At 52.1% G+C, this 22,646-nt stretch overlaps 1 protein-coding gene across 2 annotated transcripts in view; it reads right to left on the reverse strand.

The window, feature by feature from the left end:
- The window catches only part of FBLN1 (fibulin 1), a 97,404-nt gene that overhangs the window by 38,198 nt on the left and 36,560 nt on the right, over positions 1-22,646 (reverse strand). For both annotated transcript variants that reach the window (XM_007976078.3, XM_007976079.3), the window contains exons 9-14: positions 20,259-20,402; positions 19,376-19,504; positions 18,138-18,263; positions 14,294-14,413; positions 12,743-12,874; positions 10,871-10,994 (exon numbers count right to left, since the gene is read on the reverse strand). In XM_007976078.3, the coding sequence (XP_007974269.3) occupies positions 10,871-10,994; positions 12,743-12,874; positions 14,294-14,413; positions 18,138-18,263; positions 19,376-19,504; positions 20,259-20,402 (775 nt within the window). The remainder of the gene's footprint in view (positions 1-10,870; positions 10,995-12,742; positions 12,875-14,293; positions 14,414-18,137; positions 18,264-19,375; positions 19,505-20,258; positions 20,403-22,646) is intronic.

The raw sequence follows: 22,646 nt of genomic DNA on the forward strand, positions 1-22,646 counted from the left end.
GGCAAGTTTAGTGATTCTATACATAATACCTTTGATCATATGTGGAGAACCAAGGAACATAATGAAGCTGGTTGTTTGCTCCTAAGTTCAGTGGAAAAAGTGATAAAGGAAAATGATGAACTCAGGGATTCTATCTCCCGGCTTCAGAAGCAGATACTGAGCTTCAAATCTGCTAAGATTGCCCTGAGTGAGAGTCTTATCTCCCGTAGAGGAAGAGCTGAAATTGTGGAAAAACAGACACCAGCTCTTATCATGCGAGTGGCTGATCTGCAATGAAAGATGCATGCACAGCCTCGCCAGGTGTCTACAGTTAAAGTGAGGGCACTGATTGGAAAACAGCGGAACTCTGCAACTTGGAATGGGGACGTGTGGGAGGAGCCTGATGAAGCTAGGGACACTGAGTTTGTAGACTCTGATGAATGTTTTTTGTCAGAAGAAACAGCTTAACAGCTTCCCCATCCCTAGTAGTGGCAACATCCCCTCCCCTACCTGTCAGCCTTTCCACCTTTGTCTGAGGAGATAAACCCCGCTGCCTGAGGCAACAGTGATGGCCTCCTGTGAGGCAGTTGCCAGGGAAGATAATGTTGATTCTCCTCAGGAGCCACCCCTAACACTGCCGTTTGCCTCTAGACCTATAGCTAGACTAAAGTCCTGGCAGGTCCCTAGAGATGAGGTTGAGAGTGTGACCCATGAGGCAGTGAGCTACACTCAAAAAGAACTGCTTGAGTTTTCAAGTTTATAGAAACAAAAATCTGGAGAACGGGCATGAGAATGGATAGTAAGGGTGTTGGAGAATGGTGGAAGGAACATAGCATTGGATCAGGCTGAATTTACTGATTTAGGCCCACTAAGCAGGGACTCTGCATTTAATGTTGCAACTCAGGGAGTTTAAAAAGGTTCTAACAGTTTATTTGCTTGTTTAGCTGAAATATGGATGAAGAGATGGCCCACTGTGAGCGAGCTGGAAATGCCTGGTCTTCCTTGGTTTAATGTAGAGGAAGGGATCCAAAGGCTTAGGGAGATCGGGATGGTGGAGTGGATTAGTCACTTTAGACCTACTCATCCAAGCTGGGAGGGTCCAGAAGATATATCCTTTACCAATGCCTTTCAAAATAGATTTGTGAAGGCAGCATCTGCATCTTTGAAGAGCCCTGTAATTGCTTTTCTTAGTATGTCAGATCTAACAGTGGGAACCGCAGTCACTCAACTATAAAATTTAAATACAATGGAAATAATTGGATCCTGAGGTGGCAGTGCCCAAGTGGTAGCACTCAACCGTCAAAGGCAAGGTGGGTGTAGCTACTGTAATGGACAGCAGAGGCAAAGCGGCAATAGGAATAGTCTGACTCATGTAGAGCTCTGGCATTGGCTAATTAATCAGTGTTCCTAGAAGTGAAATTGATAGGAAGCCTACTGCATTCCTACTTGATTTGTATAAGCAGAAAACTTCTAGGTCACATGGACAAAAGACTAATTTGAATTATAAAAACAGAGAATCATGGCCCCTCAATCAATTTCCAGACTTGAACCAGTTTACAGACTCGGAACCCCTTAAATGAAGGGGAGGCCGGGTCCCCTTGAGGAAGGACCCCACTACATTACTGACAATTTATGCAGTGAATCTTTCTCCCATCTTTCCCCAAAGAGACTTCCGGCCTTTTACCAGAGTAACTGTGCACTGGGGAAAGGGAAATGATCAGACATTTAGGGGAATACTGGACAGTCTCTGAGCTGACGTTGATTCCGGGGACTCAAAATGTCATCGTGACCCTCCAGTTAAAAAGGGGCTTAAGGAGGTCAGGTAATTAATGGAGTTTTAGCTCAGGTCTGACTTACAGTGGGTCCAGGGGGTCCCCGGACCCATCCTGTGGTCATTTCCCCAGTGCCAGAATGCAAAATTGGCACAGACATACTTAGCAGCTGGCAGAACCCCCACACTGGCCCCCTGACTGGTAGGGTGAGGGCTTTTATGGTTGGAAAGGCCTAATGGAAGCCATGAGAGCTACCTCTACCTAGAAAAACAGTAAATCACAAACAATATCGCATCCCTGGAGGGACTGAGGAGATTAGTGTCACCATCAAAAACTTGAAAGACTCGGGTGCTGTGATTCCCACCACATCCCCATTCAACTCTCCCATTTGGCCTGTGCAGAAGACAGATGGATCTTGGTGAATGGCAGTGGATTATCGTTAAGCTTAACCAAGTGGTGACTCCAATTGCAGCTGCTATACCAGATGTGGTTTCCTTGCTTGAGCAAATTACCACATCTCTTGGTACCTGGTATGCAGCCACTGACTTGGCAAATGCATTTTTCTCCATTCCTGTTCCAAGGCCCACCAGAAGCAATTTGTCTTCAGCTGGCAAGACCAGCAATATGCCTTCACTGTCGTACCTCAGGGGTATATCAACTCTCCGGCTTTGTGTCATCATCTTATTCATGTCATAATCTTATTCAGAGAGACCCTGATTGCATTTCGCTTCTGCAAGATATCACGCTGGTCCATTAAAATTGGTGGCATTATGCTGATCGGTTCCAGTGAGTGAGAAGTAGCAAACACACCGGACTTATTGATGAGACATTGGCATGCCAGAGGATGAAAAATAAATCCGATAATAAAATTCAGGGACCTTCTACCTCAGTAAAATTTCTAAGGGTCCAGTGGTTTGGGGCCTGTTGAGATATTCCTTCTAAGGTGAAGGATAAGTTGCTGCATTTGGCCCCCACTACAACCAAGAAAGGGACACAACGCCTAGTGAGCCTATTTTGATTTTGGAGGCAACACATTCCTCATTTGAGTATTACTCCAGCCCATTTATCAAGTGACCTGAAAGGCTGCCAGTTTTGAGTGGGGTCCAGAACAGGAGAAAGCTCTGCAACAGATCCAGGCTGCTGTGCAAGCTGCTCTGCCACTTGGGCCATGTGATCCAGCAGATCCAATGTTGCTTGAGGTGTCAGTGGCAGATAAGGATGCTGTCTGCAGCCTTTGGCAGGCCCCCATAGGTGAATCACAGTGGAGGTCGATAGGCTTTCAGAGCAAGGCCCTGCCATCTTCTGCAGATAACTACTCTCCTTTTGAGAGACAGCTCTTGGCCTGTTACTGGGCCTTGGTGGAAACTGAATGTTTGACTCTGGGTCATCAAGTCACCATGTGACCTGAACTGCCCATCATGAACTGGGTGCTTTCTACCCATCTAGCCATAAAGTTGGTTGTGCACAGCAGCATTCCATCATCAAATGGAAGTGGTATATATGTGATCGGGCTTGAGCAGGTCTTGAAGGCACAAGTTAAGTTACATGAAGAAGTGGCTCAAATGCCCATGGTCTCCACTCCTGCCAACTTGCCTTCTGTCCCCCATCCTGCACTGATGGCCTCATGCAGAGTTCCCTATGATCAGCTGACAGAGGAAGGGAAGACTAGGGCCTGGTTCACAGATGATGGTTCTGCACGATATGCTTGCACCACTCAAAAGTGGACAGCTGCAGCACTATAGCCCCTTTCCAGGACATCCCTGAAGGACAGTGGCAAAGGGAAATCTTTCCAGTGGGCAGAAATTCAAGCAATGCACCTGGTTGTGCACTTTGCATGGAAGGAGAAATGCCCAGATGTGCGATTGTACACTGATTCATGGGCTGTGGCCAATGGTTTGGCTGGATGGTCAGAGACTTGGAAGAAGCATGATTGGAAAATTGGTGACAATGAAATTTGGGGAAGAGGTATGTGGATAGACCTCTTTTGAGTCAAAAACTGTGAAGATATTTGTATCACATGAGAGTGCTCATCATATCACTTAAAAGTGCTCAGCAGAGGAGGATTTTAATAAGCAAGTGGACAGGATGATTCGTTCTGTGGACACCACTCAGCCTCTTCCCCCAGCCACCCCTGTCATTGCCCAGTGGGCCATGAACGAAGTGGCCATGGTGGCAGGGATGGAGGTCATGCATGGGCTCCGCAACATGGACTTCCACTCACCAAGGCTGACCTGGATATGGCCACTGCTGAGTGCCCAATCTGCCAGCAGCAGAGACCAACACTGAGCCCTCGATATGGCACCATTCCTCGAGGTGATCAGCCAGCTACCTGGTGGCAGGTTGATTTTATTGGACCTCTTCCATCATGGAAAGGGCAGAGGTTTGTCCTCACTGGAATAGATACTTACTCTGGATATGGGTTTGCCTGTCCTGCACACAATGCTTCTGCCAAGACTACCATCCGTGGGTTCACGGAATGCAAGCACTCACTTTACGGCTAAAGAGGTACGGCAGTGGGCTCATGCTCATAGAATTCACTGGTTTTACCATGTTGCCCATTGTCTTGAAACAGCAGATTGATAGAAGGGTGGAATGGCCTTTTGAAGTCACAATTACAATGCCAACTAGGTGACAGTACTTTGCAGGGCTGGGGCAAAGTTCTCCAGAAGGCCATGTATGCTCTGAATCAGCATCCAATATATGGCACTGTTTCTTCCATAGCCAGGATTCATGGGTCCAGGAATCCAAGGGTGGAAATGGAAGTGGCACCACTCACCATCACCCCTAGTGATCCACTAGCAAAATTTTTTCTTCCTATTCCTGCAACATTACGTTCTGCTGGCCTAGAGGTCTTAGTTTCAGAGGTCTTAGCTGCCACCAGGAGACACAACAAAGATTCCATTAAACTGGAAGTTAAGATTGCCACCTGGACACTTTGGGCTCCTCCTACCTTTAACTCAACAGGTTAAGAAGGGAGGTGCAGTGTTGGCTGGGGTGACTGACTCAGACTATCAAGATGAAATCAGTCTACTACTCCATAATGAAGATAAGTTAGAGTATGCAAGGAACACAGGAGATCCATTAGGGCATCTCTTAGTATTACCATGCCCTGTGATTAAGGTCAATGGGAAACTACAATAGCCCAATCCAGGCAGGACTACAAATGACCCAGACCCTTTAGGAATGAAGGTCTGGGTCACTCCACCAGGAAAAAAACCACGATATGCCAAGGTGCTTGCTGAAGGCAAAGAGAATACAGAATGGGTAGTAGAAGAAGGTAGTCATCAATACCAGCTAAGACCCATGTGACCAGTTGCAGAAACGAGGGCTGTAATTGTCATGAGTATTTCCTCCTTCTTTTGTTAAAAGCATGGCCAGGCGCTGTGGCTCATGCCTGTGATCCCAGCACTTTGGGAGGCCGAGGTGGGCGGATCACTTCAGGTCAGGAGCTCGAGACCAGCCTGACCAACATGATGAAACCTCATCTCTACTTAAAATAGAAAAATTAGCTGGGTGTGGTGGCACACACCTGTAATCTCAGTTACTCAGGAGGCTGAGGCAGGAGAATCACTTGAACTTGGAAGGTGGAGGTTGTAGTGAGACAAAATCACACCACCACACTTTAGCCTAGGCAACAGAGGGAGACTCTGTCTCAATAAACAAACAAACAAACAAAAAACAAACAAAAATGTTTGCGCATGTATACACTTGTACTAACAAAAATGTCTTCATTTTATTTCCTTTCTCCTTTATCAAGTGACATACGATTTACTGAATTCACCTCAGCATTTAAATATCGTTAACTTTATATAATAGTATTTAGGTTGGGGATTGGTGAGTTTCTGGTTGTACGAAGGAGAGTTGTGTTATGTTAGGCATAATTATGACCTTATTATTGTCTTTATTTGAAGATTATATATGATCTCAGGAGATGTGCATGGGTTCAAGTTGACAAGGGGTGGACTTGTGATGGTTAATACTGAGTGTCAACTTGATTGGATTGAAGGATACAAAGTATTGATCCTAGGTGTTTCTGTGAGGGTGTTGCCAAAAAAGATTCACATTTGAGTCAGTGGGCTGGGAAAGGCAGATCCATCCTTAATCTGGGTGGGCACCGACTAATCAGCTACCAGCACGACTACAGCATAAGCAGGCAGAAAAACATGAAAAGAGAGACTGGCCTAGTCTCCGAGCCCACATCTTTCTCCCATGCTGGATGCTTCCTGCCCTCAAACATCGGACTCATTTCTCTTCATTTTTGGGACTCAGACTGCTCTCCTTGCTCCCAGCCTGGAGATGGCCTATTGTGGGACCTTGTGATCATGTGAGTTAGTACTTAATAAACTCCCCTTTGTATATATAATGGAATATACATGTACTATATATACACACACACACACTAGGAGTTTCTGGGCTGGTTCCTTCTGGACAAAGAACAGGGCCTGCGGCACCTGCTATGTGCTTAGCAAATCACTAATGCACATATAATACATATATATACACGTGTATATACATAATGGAATATACATATATGTATAATATATATACGTATATATGTATACATGTATATATAATGGAATATACATATATGTGTGTATATATACATATACATATATATATGTATATTCCATTAGTTCCATCCCTCTAGAGAACCCTAAATAATACAGGTCCGAACTTCTTGCGGTAGAGACAGAGACGGGTCCCAACCTCCTGCGATGGAGACAGGGACAGGTCCCAAACTCCTGGGGTGGAGATGGGGATGGGTTCTAACTTCCTGCGGTGGAGATGGGGATGGGTCCTGACTTCCTGTATAGGATGAGCACAGATTCCAACTTCCTGTTACAGCTTCTAACTTCCTGTGACAGGATGAAGATAGGTATTATCTTCCTGCTACAGGATAGTAACAAGTTCTAATTTCTCGTCACAAGATGGGACAGGGGTCGTCTCCTGTGTCCTGAACTCCTGGCCCATCACACTCTGAAGGTGGCTGCCTTAAGACGCAGGGCCCAGGTGCAGAGCCCCAGAGGACCTGGCCCAGATGCTCCAGGAAGTCCCGCCATCTGGGCTGTGTCTGGATTCTGCAGTCAGGAGCATCCTCTCGTCCTGGCTTTCCATCACATCTCCCTTTTGGCTTTTTAAGTTTCTGTGTCTCGTGCTGGGTTACTTGGACTTGCTTGAGGCATTTATTGAGACTATCTCCTTTTACCTCCTCTTTCCAGGTTTGTCGGGACTGACAGGAGGCCTTGCATTTACTTGGCTAATGACCATTCCAAGCTCTTAGAAACGACTGACCTGGGAGTCAGGGGCACTGCCTGGGAGGGGCCCAAAGCAGAGGCAGGAAAGAAGGTGGGCACGGGTGCTGCTGGTGGCAGCCTGCCCCAGAGATGCCCAGGTCCAGGCCAAACAGGAGTGCTCCAGGATCTGAGAGCTCTTCCCCATGGGGGCCTCTGAGGAGCTGCAACCGAAGCGTCCGTCAACTGGGGGAGGAGCATGGGACCCAGGAACTGTGCTCCTGGTTGCAGGTGAACCGCACTCGCTCCCACCACTGTCTCCCATCGTCCTCCCGCTCTACTGGCGGGAAGACAGATGCCCAGTGAGGACACAGAACTTGCTCATGGCTCCATGGTGTGTAGTAAGGGGCAGGCTTGGCTTTCAAAGTCAGCCTGTCTTACTTCAAAGCTTTTACACACACAGTGTACACGCACAGGCACACACACACACACACACGCACACGCACACACACCAGCAGCTTTGGGACCAGTCTGGATGGGGCTGGTCAGCAGGTGGCGCTAGAGTCGCCCTGGTGGGATTTCAGCTTCCCTGCGTCTCTCAGCAGGGCCGGTACTAATCAGGGGTGGGGTTTTGTTTTGCCAGAGGGAAGCGTTCACCCAGCATGCCGGAGGAAAGCAATGGGAGGTGTGCGTGATGTTCTGGTACAGCTCACGCTGTCATCACACACAGCGAGCTGGTCACTTCTCCCTGGAGGCTCCCCTCCAACCCCACACAGTCATTCCTCAGAGCACCCCAAAACCTTCTCTACACTAGGGGTTTCTGGGCTGGCTCCTTCTGGACAAAGAACAGGGCCTGGGGCACCTGCTATGTGCTTAGCAAATGACTAATGCACAAAAATAAACACGTCCTTGATTTTCCTGGTTAAGTCCTGGCTTCAATGATCCTACTTTGCTCTACTCAAACTTAATAAAATACCAGAAACATAATTATCTGGCAAACTGCCTGTCAGACTGGGAACGGCCTAAAAATCCCTTTTAGCCAGTGTGTCGAGGTCAGGGACGGGCTGTCATCACTGAATCTATTACAGAGCAGGGCACAGGCGAGCCCGTCCCGTCCCCGCCTGCCATGCAGGCCCTGGTTTCCAGACATGTCCCCTCAGCAGGCCACGCATCCTGGGCCATGTCATGTGTTAGAGAACAATGTGCTCCAACTTGCCAGTTCAACATATTTGACGCTAACACTCCAAGCTCTGTGGAGATGATCCTAAGCCACCACACACCAGAGAGAAAAGGCCCTCTAGGTCCCCTCCTTCTCCTGGGAGGCACAGCAGTTCTGGCCACCCCAGGTGCTTGTGGACATCCCTGCCGGAATTTTCGTGACTTTCACATGCTCGTCATCCAGGAGACAAGCCCCAGGAACTGGTCAAGGCAGGGGGGCCATCGACGGCTCTATCTCCGCCACCGTCACCGTGTTACACCCTCAGGCCCACAGCTGTTCACTCACGTCCCATTCCCAAGAAGTGGCAACCAAGGCCACCTGGCTTTGCTCCAGCTTTCTAGACCACAGGTCATCAGGGGCCAGCCCCACTGAGGGGATAAAGAGGATGTGCCCGGCCCCATCAAAGGCTGTGGGACAGCTTTGCACACTTCCTCCTGCGGGCAGGAGGGAATTGTATGGGGAGGACTGTAACAGCTTGGTCCTGTCCACAAGGCCGAGCCCTGTGGTTTGCGGCCCAGCTTCCTGGGTCATGCTCCAGTTACCAGCCCTTGGCCGCCAGGATGTTCCCCAGATGGAAGCCGTGTGACTGGAGAGAGAGAGAAAGCCGCAGAAGCGGACTCTGCAGTCCTGTCTGTCAAGGCTCCCGAGTGAGGCACTCTTGCTGAGTTGTTAACCACAGAAGCACTGGCCACAGATCCCTCCTCAATATGGCTCTTTTAGATTTTAAAAATTGCTTTCTGAAGTTTAGATGAAAAAACGCTTTAAGAAGTTTAGGTTTTTGATGAGCAGGAAAAGGGGCTGTAAAATACAAAACTCCAGTCTGAGGGGTTAGCAGTGCTGAGAGGCCGTGGGCCCTCCTTGCTATCAACCCCGGGAGTCCAAAGGCTGGAACAAGCCAGGCGCCCAGCAGGTCAGTCCCTTACTGCACAGCACACAGGGCCCAGGTTTCAGGCTGAACTCCCCATTTCACCACACGTGTCCGTACTCCCGCCCCTTCTGCCTGATTCGATTCCCCTTCCACCTTCATGCCGGCATGGCCCACTCCAGACAGCCCCTGCCCACCCTCATGCCCAGCCAGGTCGGGGCCCCTCCTCCCTCTTAGCACACGCTCCAAAGGCCGAGCCAGTGCAGGGACAAAGGCCTCTGTGGGCTCACTGTCTACCCAGGTGCCCGCACACAGTAGGTCCAGGAAGAAATGACTTTCTCCAGCACTGAGGGTGGCAGAGGCTTCCACAGCAAACATGAGGGGTGGAGCTGGGTTCCACCGATTTCAGCCCTGACCTTAGCAGACATGGCCAACCTGCCCACCCTCGGGCTAGGAGGCGCCAGGGCCCCTGTGCAGGGCAGCCTCCTCCTTGTCAAAAGGTGGTTTCATGACTGTGTGCAAGCTAGAAATCGAGGTCACAACCACAGCCAGCCTCCTGGAATCCTCAAGCCCAGGCACTGACAAAGGCTGGGGAGAGAGCGAACTTACAATGACAGACGGCTGCACAGCCTCCAGCTGTGCCATGGAACTTTCTTAATGGCTCAGAGAAGCACTGTCACTGCCTGCCAGGCTGTTGCATAACCATGAGCTCTTCAGGATGCTACAGACTCGCAAACCCAGTTCTGGGGCAGCTTTTTCCTAACCCAAGCTCAGGAAGGAAACAAGATGTTGGGTTTTCAAGCAGACAGAAACCCATGCTGGGAAACAGCAGATCAGGGAAGCGGCCGGGCCAGCCAACGGGCCATCCCAATGCCAGGAAGAATATGGAGGGCTGCCAGGGACAACAGGGCCGCTCGGTGACCCAGAAGCCTTGCTATGCCATGAGCCAGGGCAGCTGCCCCTCGGGTCAGGCGGTGAACACTACCACTGACCCTCAGGTGGTGGGGGCAGCTGGCCAAGAGCCCAAGGCAGGCTGAAGGTCAAGAGGCCAAGGCCTGGGAAACTGCTGGCTGCCTGCACTGCACACTAAGAGTGCTGGGGGAGGTCACAAGTCCACAGTCCTGAGATCTGTCCCAGCGTGGAGCTTTTCCTGAAGCAACTGACAGTAGCACTAAATGAGACTTGACGAATACAATTAGGGGTAAGGGAGATAGGAAGTGGGAACCGTGGTCTCAAGTGGACGCCGTGATGGCCTAGGAGTGAGTGAGCTTACAAAGACATAGGGGCACGCAGCCCCCCGTTTAGGATCTGGAATCTTTGATGCTGTTCCCACACAGTCACCAGGCTGGACGAATTCTGGCTTTCAGGGAGGCACCTAACAACAATGTCCAACAAGTCACATCAGCTCCCTGACTTTGGGCTGACATGGAGACACTGTTACCTACGCATCTGAGTCAGAGCACGTTCTGACATCTGCATGTTACAGATGAGAAAACCGAGGCCCAGAGAACTTGCCCAAGGCTCCACCCTAGGAAAACAGAGGGCTGTGGTTTCTGCCTGGTTCCGTGCACAGCCTTGGCCTGAAAGCATGACTATAGACCCCAGATTCGTTTGCAGTTACTCCTTTGACTTTCTGAGACCAGTGTCACTAGCATTTAGAGGCTTGAGGGCCAGGGATCAGGTGAGTGCCCTGCGTCCCTCATGGGAGGACACTGAGGTCACAGCCTGATAACCCATCCACCCGGGAGCTGGGTCACCAGGAAGGCCAACACAGACAGACGATGGCATGGTCCAGATGACTTACGTGGCTGCGGAGCGACGGTAGTTCTCAGGGCACTCGAAGGCCAGGCAGCGGAAGCTGCCCTGGATGTTGAAGCAGGTCTCATTGATGGAGCAGTTGTGGATGCCAGTCACACACTCATCAATGTCTGCAAGAGACCCCCACAGCAGCACAATGAAGGCAGAGGCTGCAGGAGCCATCCCCATCTGGACACGGAGGAGCCCAGGCCTCCCATCAACTAGGGTTAGGGGTGGTGATCAGGCCATCCATGCCCTCCACTGGCTGATCTTCAGAGCAGTGTCCTGTGCCAGTTCTTACATTTATAGGATATTTACATTTATAGAGTGTTAACTTATCATTTGCAATCCATGGAGGGAGTGTGACAATGGTAAAAGTAAACACTGCATGACGGGTCCTGGGAGTGCCTCACAAGGCAGGATAACTCACTGAATCCTCCTAAGAACGCAATGAGGCAGATACTATTATGATTCTCATTTTATGAGGAGCTCACAGAGCTTTAGAGACCGGCCTGAGGTTACATATTTTATAAATGTCAGAGCCGAGCTTTGAACCCAGGCGGGCTGGTGCCAGAGTCCATGCACTAACCACCCAGGGCCTCTCTGCGGCTCCCAAGGCACAGCACCCTTACCCGAGGTGTGACTCAACCTCTTAGGAGAAAAGGGCAGGAGCTGCTAGCTCCACACAACAATGAGAAAAACAGGCTTCGAGGGATCATACGTCTTGCCCTGTATGTTGGGGTTGGTGGCTGTTCAGGGTGGACTAGAACCACCAGGACTGGGACTCCTGAGATGGGGCCTGGGGCACCACACCGAGAGGCCCCTGGAGATGGGTGAGCAGCCCAATTCCCACAGACTCTGGAGCAGCCAAACAGCGGGGCTCAGAGGCTGTCACCAGCCCTGGGAGACATCCATTAAGAGGTGCCAAATGCCTGAGCATCGGTGGCAAAGACAACACTCCCCAGCCTCAAAGGCCCGGCTCAGGAATGTGTTTATGCTGAGTCTGGGCGGGACCCCAGGCTGCGGTGAGGGAGCCTGGCCAGGAGAAAAGTCATTTGCTCCATCAGAAATGCAGACACAACCCGGCTCAGGCCCAGGGCAAGCAGAGGGGGCCTCCCAGGAAACACCGCAGCTCCTGTCTGCCTTTCATCAAAGTTACCTTCCTCATGACCAGAAGCTACATACATCTGTGGGACCCAGGAGGCTTCCGGAGCCCCAGGATCCACAGCCCTGTGTGGGGCTCCCGAGGCACTGGCTGGACAGCCCCACCTCCATGACTCAGCTTCTGGGCCCAGCGTGTACACTGGGGATCACACGCTCACAAACACCCACTCGGCACCCGCTGTCAGTGACTGAATGGATGGTCGTCGGATGGCTTTGTGTGGCACACACAGCCCTCGAGAGCGTTCATAGAAATGGGGGCTGAATGCGGAACCAATGCCACTGGCCCCCATCACTTAGTCCATGCTGGAGCTGACCCACAGTCATGAGTGTCCCTGGGCCATCCCACACCAGGCCACGCCATCCCCTGGCCTGGACTGCTTCCTCCCTGGTGGGCATCTTCCTAAAGAACTCTGTTCCAGCCTTTTAGGGGCTGCTGAGGAGAACGTAGGAGGGCTCAAGTGTTCCTGCTGGATGCAGCCGTCATGGGGCTCAGACAACCCAGAGGACAAGTATGCTGGGGCCTGGGTGTGGGAGACCAAGGTGCTACGGACCCCAGGACACCCCTTGGATGGTGGGAGGGCCTCCTTTTCCTGAATGCATCTGTGCTGTGGCCCTTGGGTTGGGGAAGTACAGCCCCCGAGCCCGGCCTCAGTCCCACCACACCGCAGAGCCCCAAGCACAGCATGAGGGACGCCAGGGCATGCCGCCTGCTCACCTTGGCAGTTGCGGCCGTTGGGGGCCAGCCTGTAGCCGGACGCGGGGCAGCTGCACTGGAAGCTCCCAGGGATGTTGATGCAGCGGTAGGAGCAGATGTGGCCCCCGGTGGGCAGGGCACACTCGTCGATGTCTGCAACGGCAAAGCCCACCTCAGCCTCAGTGTCCTGGCACCTGGCCATGGCTGCTGGCCACGCTACATTACCCTGGGGGCTGCACTGGGGCCCGGGAGGGCAGCAGCACGGGACAAGCTGAAGACAAGAAGCCTTAGAGACCATCACGCTCAGAGAGGCGATGGGACTAGCCTAGGGTCACACAGCAAGTTCATGGTGTGAAGTATGCAAGTGGCGGGCAGGGGGAAACATGGACCGCAGTTCAACAATAAGGAACACAACTCAGCTGGGCGCGGTGGCTCATGCCTGGAATCCCAGCACTTTGGGAGGCTAAGGCAGGAGGATTACTTGAGCCCAGGAGTTCGAGACCAGCCTCGGCAACAAAGTGAGACCCCATCTCTACAAAAAATCAAAAAAATTAGCCAAGCATACTGGTGCATGCCTGTGGGCCCAGCTACTCAAGGAGGCACAGCTGGGAGGATTGTTTGATCCCAGGAGATGGAGGCTGCAGTGAGCTGTATTTGTACCACTGCCCTCCAACCTGAGTGACAGAGCTGTCTCTGTCTCAAAAACAAACAAGCAAACAAAATATACACACACCTTACACACGAAAACGGTAATCATCATAATTGCCCTTAATTGCCTGTAATGGCTATCATCTGGTTTAATCCTCCAATGATCTGGTGAGGCTGGAGTTAATCCCCATGTTACAGACGAAGAGTTAGACCTCTGAGTCAGGGATATAGGTGGTCCGTGAGACCTCCCTTACCTCTCGGCCATGCACCACCACCAAGCTCTGAGATGTGCGGCCCAAGGTCCCAGTGCACATCACGATCACCACCATGCACATTATTAAACAACAAGTCAGGAGTGGTTTGCTGCCTTCCCACCCTCATGCTTAAGGATGGGAAAAGTATATTAGAATTTCAGTTGGGGGCCAGGCACGGTGGCTCATGCCTGTAATCCCAGCAATTTGGGAGGCTGAAGCAAGAGGATCACTTGAGCCAAGGAGTTCGAGACTAGCCTGGGCAACACAGCAAGACCCCGTCTCTAATTTTTAAAAAATGAAAAAAATCAGCCAGGCGTGGTGGTATACGCCTATGGTCCCAACTACTTGAGAGGCTGAGGTGGGAGGATCACTTGAACCCGGGAAGCTGAGGCTGCAGTGAGCAGTGATTGCACCATATCACTCCAGCCTGGGCAACAGAGCAATATCCCATCTCAAAAAAAAAAAAAAAAAAAAAAATCTCAGTTGGAGGGAAAACAGCAAACCAGTCACTAGCCTCCAAGGGTGGACATGGAAGGTTTGCCAGGTGAAGAAATCCCAGCAGGCTCTTCCCGTGGATTTGAAAGTCAGAGGCCGTGCTGCTGTATCATGGCAGATGTCATGTCAAAGGCCACGGGTGGCTTTCCCCCTCAGCAAGCAGGGGCGTCCGCACCTTCACAGGTGACTCCGTCCACATCACTGAGCTGGTAGCCCCGCCGGCAGTAACACTGGTAGGAGCCGTAGACGTTGGCACACTCCTGGCTACACGGGCTGCTGCTGCACTCATTGATGTCTGAAATACAAAGCGAGGGTCACTGCTCAGAGTGACATCACATGTCCCTGCCTCCACAGCAGCCCTCAGGGTCAGTGAACAGAAAACCTCCTCTCCACCTCCCTCAGGTTAACACACTCGGAGAGGCGGAGTTCCTGGGGTGTGTGGCCGAGGGAGAGGTGTCATCACTGGTGACTCCAGACCCTCCCTCCCTGCCCCTGCCTGCTTTGACCACACCTTCTCCTGTCAGGACGGCAGCTATAGCCTCCAGCCTCAGCCCCTGGAAGCCAGCCCCCACCTGGCTGCCAGAGTCCATTCTAGTCCTCAAATGGAAATCTGATCCTGTGCTCCTCACTTCACCTCCAAGATGGCATCCTACACAGATGACGGCACTCAAGGAACGCCTCGGCCATCCAGCCCATACCCCAGTACTCCTCATACTCCAATGTACAGAACTCACTGGGCCACCCAGCAACTCTGAACTACAGCTCAACTGTCCCCTTTACCTAGAGCAGAGGTCAGCGAACCACAGTCCATGGGCCAAATTCGTCCCAACACTTGTTTTTATAAATAAAGTTTTATTAGAACACAGCCAGGCCAGGCATGGTGGCTCATGCCTGTAATCCCAGTACTTTGGGAGGCCAAGGTGGGTGGATCACAAGGTCAGGGGTTCAAGACCAGCCTGGCCAGCATGGTGAAACCCCGTCTCCACTAAAAATACAAGAATTAGCTGGGCATGGTGGTACGTGCCTGTAGTCACAGCTTCTTGGGAGGCTGAGGCAGAAGAATTGCTTGAACCAGGAGGCAGAAGTTGCAGTGAGCCAAGATCATACCACTGCACTCCAGCCTGGGTGACAGAGAGAGACTCCGTCTCAAAATAATAATAATAAAAAAATAAAGAATACAGCCAGATTATTATTATTATTATTATTTTGAGACAGAGTCTCTGTCTGTTGCCCAGGCTTGAGTGCAGTAGTTCAATCTCAGCTCACTGCAATCTCCGCCTCTGGGAGCCTACTGTCCACTAACGTGGATACGAATTCACGCAACTCTTCCGCCTCAGCCTCCTGAGTAGCTTGCGGATTACAGGCGTGCGCCACCATGCCCAGCTAATTTTTGTATTTTTAGTAGACACAGGGTTTCACGATGTTGGTCATGCTGGTCTCGAACTCCTGACCTCAAGTGATCTGCCTGTGTCGGCCTCCCAAAGTGCTGGGATTACAGGTGTGAGCCACTGCGCCCTGCCACACTCATTCTTTTACCCTGGTCCTCTGGCCCCTTCTCTGCTACCACAGCAGAGTTGAGCGGTTGCAACCGAGACTGTGGCTGGAAAAGCCTTAAATCTATACTATGTGGCTGTCAGAGAACGTCCAATAGCCTTCCAGCCCGTGTTTCATCTCTGTGGCTCCCACACACCAGGCCTGGCCTCCACCTGCCCAGTGGGGTCTCTCATCCCCCACTAGAGACACTTCCCAGGGCAGGACCGAGTTCTCGCTACACACCCGGGGCAGGTGCTTAACACATGGTTAGTAAGGTAACGTGGCAAGGCTGGCCAGGCCCTGGTTCTGTGTCCACAATATTGTCCACTAATGTGGATATGAATGCCGACTTTTCAGTAATTTACGAGTGACTAGAGGAAGCACAAGCCAGGAATCCCACTACTGCTACTAAATAATAATAAAGCCAGCAGCCTCCACATTGCCAGCTCTTCATCCTGCGCTCAGCCCTGTGATAAGCTCTTCACATGCGTAATCTCGTTTCATCCTCACAACCCCCTATGGGGTTGGTCCTACTATGCCCATTTCACAGATGAGCACACCAAGGCCCAGAAAGACTGAGTTACTTCTTCAAGGCCATAGAAATGGCAGAAGTGAGGTTTGAACACAAGCCTGAGAGACTCAGCTCGTGAATCTTGTTCCTTGTCCATACACGTTCTTGTGAACTAATCCCAGGACCCCTCCACACCGTCCATCCTCCGATTGAAGACTTATGCACGCCACAACTCAGCCTGGCATATCTAACCCCTGTGACCATCTCATCAGGAAGGAAAATTCTCATGGCAGAATTTTAGGACCTGCCACGTTTGAGTCAGGCTACAGAAGCCGTCCTCTGGGTCAGTGCACCGCACTCAACAGGGTGTCATGGGCAATGTGGACAATTGTCGAGGGCCGTCCAAAGCTCTCAGTGTCTGCTCAGCTCAGAACCTAATCCCTGCATAAGACACGACATCTGCCAAGCACCTAGTATGTGCCAGGCCTTGGGCTGACATGCTGTTCATGTGACCTTCCCATCAGCCCAGGAGGTGTTATCTGAGAACCACAAGACTGTTGGCAAGAACAACTTTGTCCAACCCCCACATACCAAGAGACTTGACCCAACTTCAGCATGGCTGCCACTGGCCTAAGACCACGTGCCCAGGATGCAGACCTAGCCCCCGTGGCATGCCTGCCTGAGAAAAATCAATGCTGCCAAAAGAATTTTCTCTTGGTTCCAGCCCAAACCTGACTACAGGCGCTGACCTCCATTTTCCTTAGAAGCATCTACTTTAGAAAAACTTGCAGGCCGGGCGCGGTGGCTCACGCCTGTAATCCCAGCACTTTGGGAGGCCGAGACGGGCGGATCACGAGGTCAGGAGATCGAGACCATCCTGGCTAACACGGTGAAACCCCGTCTCTACTAAAAGTACAAAAAAAAAAAAAAAATTAGCCGGGCATGGTGGCGGGCACCTGTAGTCCCAGCTACACGGGAGGCTGAGGCAGGAGAATGGTGTGAACCCGGGGGGTGGAGCTTGCAGTGAGCCGAGATTGCATCACTGCACTCCGGCCTGCGCAACAGAGCAAGACTCCATCTCAAAAAAAAAAAAAAAAAAGTTAGAGGCAGGCTGGGTGCGGTGGCCCATGCCTGTAATCCCAGCACTCTGAGAGGCTGAGGCAGGTGGATTACGTGAGGTCAGGAGTTCGAGACTAGCCTGGCCAACATGGTAAAACCCCGTCTCTACTAAAAATACAAAAATTAGCCAGGTGTGATGGCAGGCACCTGTAATCCCAGCTACTCGGGAGGCTGAGGCAGGAGAATTGCTTGAACCCGGGAGGCAGAGGTCGCAGTGAGCCGAGATCGTGCCACTGCACTCCAGCCTGGGTGATAGAACAAGACTCCATCTCGAAAAAAAAAGTTTGAGGCAGGTGCCCTAATCAGTGACCCATGCCCTAAGGACCTCAGTACTTCCTTCTCACGGCTCATTTACAAAGCCTCCCTCCTTTTGTTTGCGTGACTTGAGATCAATGGACACAGAGGCCTCTCTCCCCTAGGCAGCATCTGATTAAAATCCGCACACGGTCTTTGTGCAAAACAAGTGTCCAGTTTTCGCTGCTCTTTCAAACATCAACCCCTCTCCCCCGTGAGGACATGGAGGCAGGGAGAGGTCGGGCATAACCAAGGCCCTGTGACTGGTGGGTCTCATGCTCCAAGCCCCACGATCCTAGCCACATCCCACAGGGCCTCTGCCGCAGCCTGTGAACCCTGACACGGCCTCGGAGGGCGGATGTCATCAGGGACATAGGGCTGGCAGGCGGGCAGTCCCCTCTGATGAACAATATTTTACAGGCACTTCCCCTGCTAACATGTCACTTAACACGTGCTGGGGAAACCAAGGCAGACCTGCTCCAAATGGGGCTGCAGGAAAACGGTGGCTTCCCCAGGAGGAAGCTGACGTGGCGGAAGTGAGTGGACGGGGCCCCAGCCTCACCTTCACACGACCTGCCGTCTACAGAGAGCCGGAAGCCCACGGAACAGCTGCAGACGTAGGAGCCCAGCGTGTTCTCGCACTTGTGGCCACAAAGGCGCCCGGGGTAGCGCTGGCACTCGTTCACATCTGAAAGTGAGGGGTGGGTCAGCTCAGGGCAATGTCCAACACAGTGGCGCCACATTCCACCCCCCTAACAAGGCCAGCTCATGTCCTTTGTCCTCCACCTCCTCCAGCCTCCTTTCTTTCTTTTTCTTCATCTTTGAGACAGAGTCTCGCTCTGTCTCCCAGGCTGGAGAGCAGTGGCACGATCTCGGCTCACTGCAACCTCCGCCTCCCAGTTCAAGTGATTCTCCTGCCTCAGCCTCCCAAGTAGCTGGGATTACAAGTGCAGGCTACCACGCCCAGCTAATTTTTGTATTTTTTATAGAGACGGGGTTTCACCATGTTGGCCAGGCTGGTCTCAAACTCCTGACCTCAAGTGATCCGCCCACCTTAGTCTCCCAAAGTGCTGGGATTACAGGCACGAGTCACCAAGCCCAGCCTCCAGCCTCATTTCTCACACAAGGAATGTAAAGTGACTTGTCCCAAGCACGCAGGAAGTCAGTGGGAGAGCCGGGGCCGCCGTGGTGTGCCTGCTCGCCGGGCGAGCCTCGTGCTCCTTCCGCAGCAGCACAGCTGATCTTGTGCCCTCCTGCCAGTCCTCCTCTCCAGGGCCCACAGGAGGGTCTGTCAGGATCTAGCAAAGTGCTTGCTTTGGGGGAGTGGGGTGGCAGCTGCCAGGCTTCCCTGGGCACCTAGGTTTGGTGACAGCAGGCACTGGCTGGATAGGACCTGACCCCACTCCTGGTCAACTTTTCCCCTCACTGCCCTGGGCTAAAGGCACACTCCAGCTCCTGTGGCTCTGCAGCTCAGCGGTGAACCTTCAGGAAATCACTGACGCTGCCCGCATGTGTAGACCTGGCTCAACAGCACTTGGAGGTCCTAGGTCGAGCAAAACCCCTTTCTACAGGTGGGGAGCAAGCTCACACACAGGGGGGCTGTGCCACTGGCCGCCCAGCTGGGCAGCAGCACAGCTGAGGCTAGAATGGGGTCTCCTGACCCAGGGTCTTCTCTTGGGGTCTGTCTGCACTTGGGATTATCTGAGATGAGGATCAGACCACACCGCTCGAGATGCCACAGAATGTGTCCCTGGTACCACGTGGCCGGGTTCCCCCAAGGCCTGCGGGCCCCCCACGCACCCACACACATCCTGCTGATGCCGTCGAAATAGTAACCCGTCTTGCACTCGCAGCGGAAACTTCCGGGAGAGTTCACACAGCGGTGCCCCCGCCCACAGGGCTCGGCAGGTGGTGCGCACTCGTCCACGTCTTGCAAAGGAGAAAGAAAGCCATGATGAAAAACTTTAGTTTGGGTCTTTTTCCCCCCAAGATGATCAGAAAGGAAAGCAAGAAATGAGCACATGGAAACGGGCATTCCATTTCAACACAACTCCACAGAGCACCTAATGTGTGCCGAGTCCCAGACTGTGGAGACAGCTGATCCAGAGGCAGCCCTACCTGGCTGGCAGGCCAGGAACCCAGAGAGACACTGAAGAAGTGTCCTGGGGATTATGGGAGGAAGGCTCCTTCCCTGGCAGGATCTAGGCAGGCTGGGTGCCCTGGATCCAAAGGAACGCAGGAGCAAGTGGGCAGAGGGAATGATGTAAGAGCAAACACCCACACAGAGAGGAAAGGACAGTGCTTGTGTGGCGAGTGGCAAGACCCACACTGCCTGAATTACAAAGTTTGTGGAATTGGCCCAGCTCTAGGGGACTGGACAGTAAGCAGAGGCATCCATCCTTTGTCACCAGTGGGGAGCTGATGGAGTTGTAAACAGGACGGGGTGAGAGAGCTTTGGGCTCAGGACAAGCTGGACAAGGCTGAGGCAGCAGACGGGTTGGTGTTCTACTGCACCAGTCCAGGCAAGACAATGAAGCCCCATGCTTGGGAATTGACAACGGGATGGATGGGCTGATAGAAACGGCTTTGCTTTGGGGATCAACTTTCTGCTTCCAGAGAAGGGAGGGTGTGTGCTGGAAGCAGACAGGAAAGTGGATTTCAGATATGTTTTCTTAATACTAACCAACACAGCGAGTTCCCTCCTCGTTGAGATGGTAGCCACGGCCACAGTTGGGCACGTTCTTCTGGCACGTGTAGGAGCCCTCCGTATTGATGCATGTATGCCCGGTAGGGCACGGGGCACTGATACTCAAACACTCATTGATATCTACAGTGGGAAAAGACAGAGACCACGTGGTTAAACCTGGAGGGTGTCCCAGAACCCAAAAATTGGATCTCCAAAGAAATTCCCCTTTCCACCTCTTTGCAAAACCACAAATGGAGGGGCTCAACCCCCTCACCCTGGACCACACAGCCCAGGACCACACGTCTCCCAACTGGCTCCCAAATTTTATCACTGCATACTGCCTCAAATACCACCTCTCTGGCCCTTCTTCCTGTCCCTAAATCTCCAGCACCTCCACCGTTCGCTGTGCCAAATCAGGACCTGCCTGCCTGGCTTTTCCTGCATTCATCTACTCCACACACTGGACAAGGTGTTAAGGAGACAGGTGACCGTCCACGTGGTGCCAGCAACTCTGGCTCCCAGCGAGGCTCTAGGCCCCTCCAATGATTGGGCTTCACAGGGCCTATGCTGACCCAGGCCCACCCGGGAGGTGCCATGGCTCTGTGCTCACTGCACGGCAATCCCCTTTCTTAAATGGACATACCTCTGACATGAGGACCATAGGGCATTTATCTTTGATGACATACAGTGAGCAAGTGTGAACCCGTGAATGGTCCGGGAGGACCACGCTACACATGGATTCCCTCCTTCTGCTCAAATTCGGAGGAAGAATGCACAGATCGCACTTCCTGAGAGAGGGAGTGGAAAAGGACCTCAGTGTCTAAGCATCACCTTGGAGAACCTTGCTAAGACACTTACAAAGCATCTGGGGCCAGGGGACAAAGAGAGGGAGTGATGGTGGAAGACCCTTGAGCATAAGTCAGAAAGGAGGACAGCTGTACCCCTCTTCCTGCCAGCCAAGTCCACCCTCCCCAGTCAAATGAGTCCGTCTTCGCACTGACCGTGCAGCAATTTACAGTTTACAAAAGCTTTTATATCCATTACTGCTCTCGAGAACCACAGCCAGCCTGCAAGTGAGGTAATGCTGGTATCACTATCATTACTGCCTGCGCTTTATAAACAGGAAACCAAGGTCCAGAGACGGAATGGATGGAGTCAGGAGCCAACCGGGACCCAGGTCTAGAACCAGGATCTCCTGCTTCCCAGCTCCCTTAAATCAGTGGCCAGCAAATGATGGCCCTTGGTTCAAATCCGGCTTACACCTACTTTTGTAAATAAAGTTTTCTTAGCGGGCAGCCAGGCCCACTCTTACACATTGCTCAGGGCTGCTTTTACACTGCAACTGGCAGAGTCGAGTGGTTGCCATAGAGACTGAAGTTGTTATTTACCATCTAGCCCCTCTAGAGAAACAGCTGGGTGGCCCCTGCCCTGTAACATGAATAAATGCAGCGTTTAGCAGAGTGGTGGCTGCCTTCCCCCAGGTGCTGCAGGCTCCTCACTCAGACTGCATTCCCCAAACTCTGTTCCCCAGAACAACAGTGTCCCTCAGAACATCATGTGCTCCACAGGGGTAAGACCTGGCTATCAATGAATGAATGAATGAATGAATGAATGAATGAATGGGAATGAATAAACAGAGAGAAAATCAATGTAAAACATCGGTTGAGTTTGGGAACATGGCGCTGAATCTTTCCCTCTCAGGGATTCACATGGGAAAAGCCCAAGCTGCCAAGGTCCCTGTTCACTTGCTTCCCTCCGTGCTTCCTAGATTCAGCGGAACCCCTTCCTGCCCCAGGACCTGCCGACATCCCAGACACAGGTCAGCCGGGACATGTGGGAAGCCCTGGCCCATTCCCTCCTCTCCACTCAAGAAGAAAGGAAGAGGTCGGGGATGGTGGCTCATGCCTGTAATCCCAGCACTTTGGGAGGCCGAGGCGGGAGGATCACCTGAGGTCAAGAGCTCGAGACCAACCTGGCCAACATGGCAAAACCCCATCACTACTAAAAATACAAAACTCAGCCAGGCATGTTGGTGGGCGCCTGTAATCCCAGCTACTTGGAAGCCTGAGGCAGGAGAATCGCTTGAACCCAGAAGAGAGGAGGTGGCAGTGAGCCAAAATTGTGCTACTGCACTCCAGTCTGGGTGACAGAGTGAGACTGTCTCAAAAAAAAAAAAAGAAAAAAAGAAAAAAAAAAAAACAAAGAAGAAAAGAAGGAAGAGGAGGAGGGGTAGGGAAGGAGCGGAGGGGAGGAGGGACAGGAGGAGGAGGAGGAGAAAGGAAGACAGCAGCAGCAGGAGAGGATTCGAAGAAAAAGAGCAAAGAAAACCCAACAAAGCCATGCTGGTCGCAAAGCCCTCGGTGACCCAACCTTAAGGTCCTAGAA

The sequence above is a fragment of the Chlorocebus sabaeus genome, chromosome 19 (assembly GCF_047675955.1).
Source record: "Chlorocebus sabaeus isolate Y175 chromosome 19, mChlSab1.0.hap1, whole genome shotgun sequence".
In the NCBI taxonomy this organism is placed as follows: domain Eukaryota; kingdom Metazoa; phylum Chordata; class Mammalia; order Primates; family Cercopithecidae; genus Chlorocebus; species Chlorocebus sabaeus.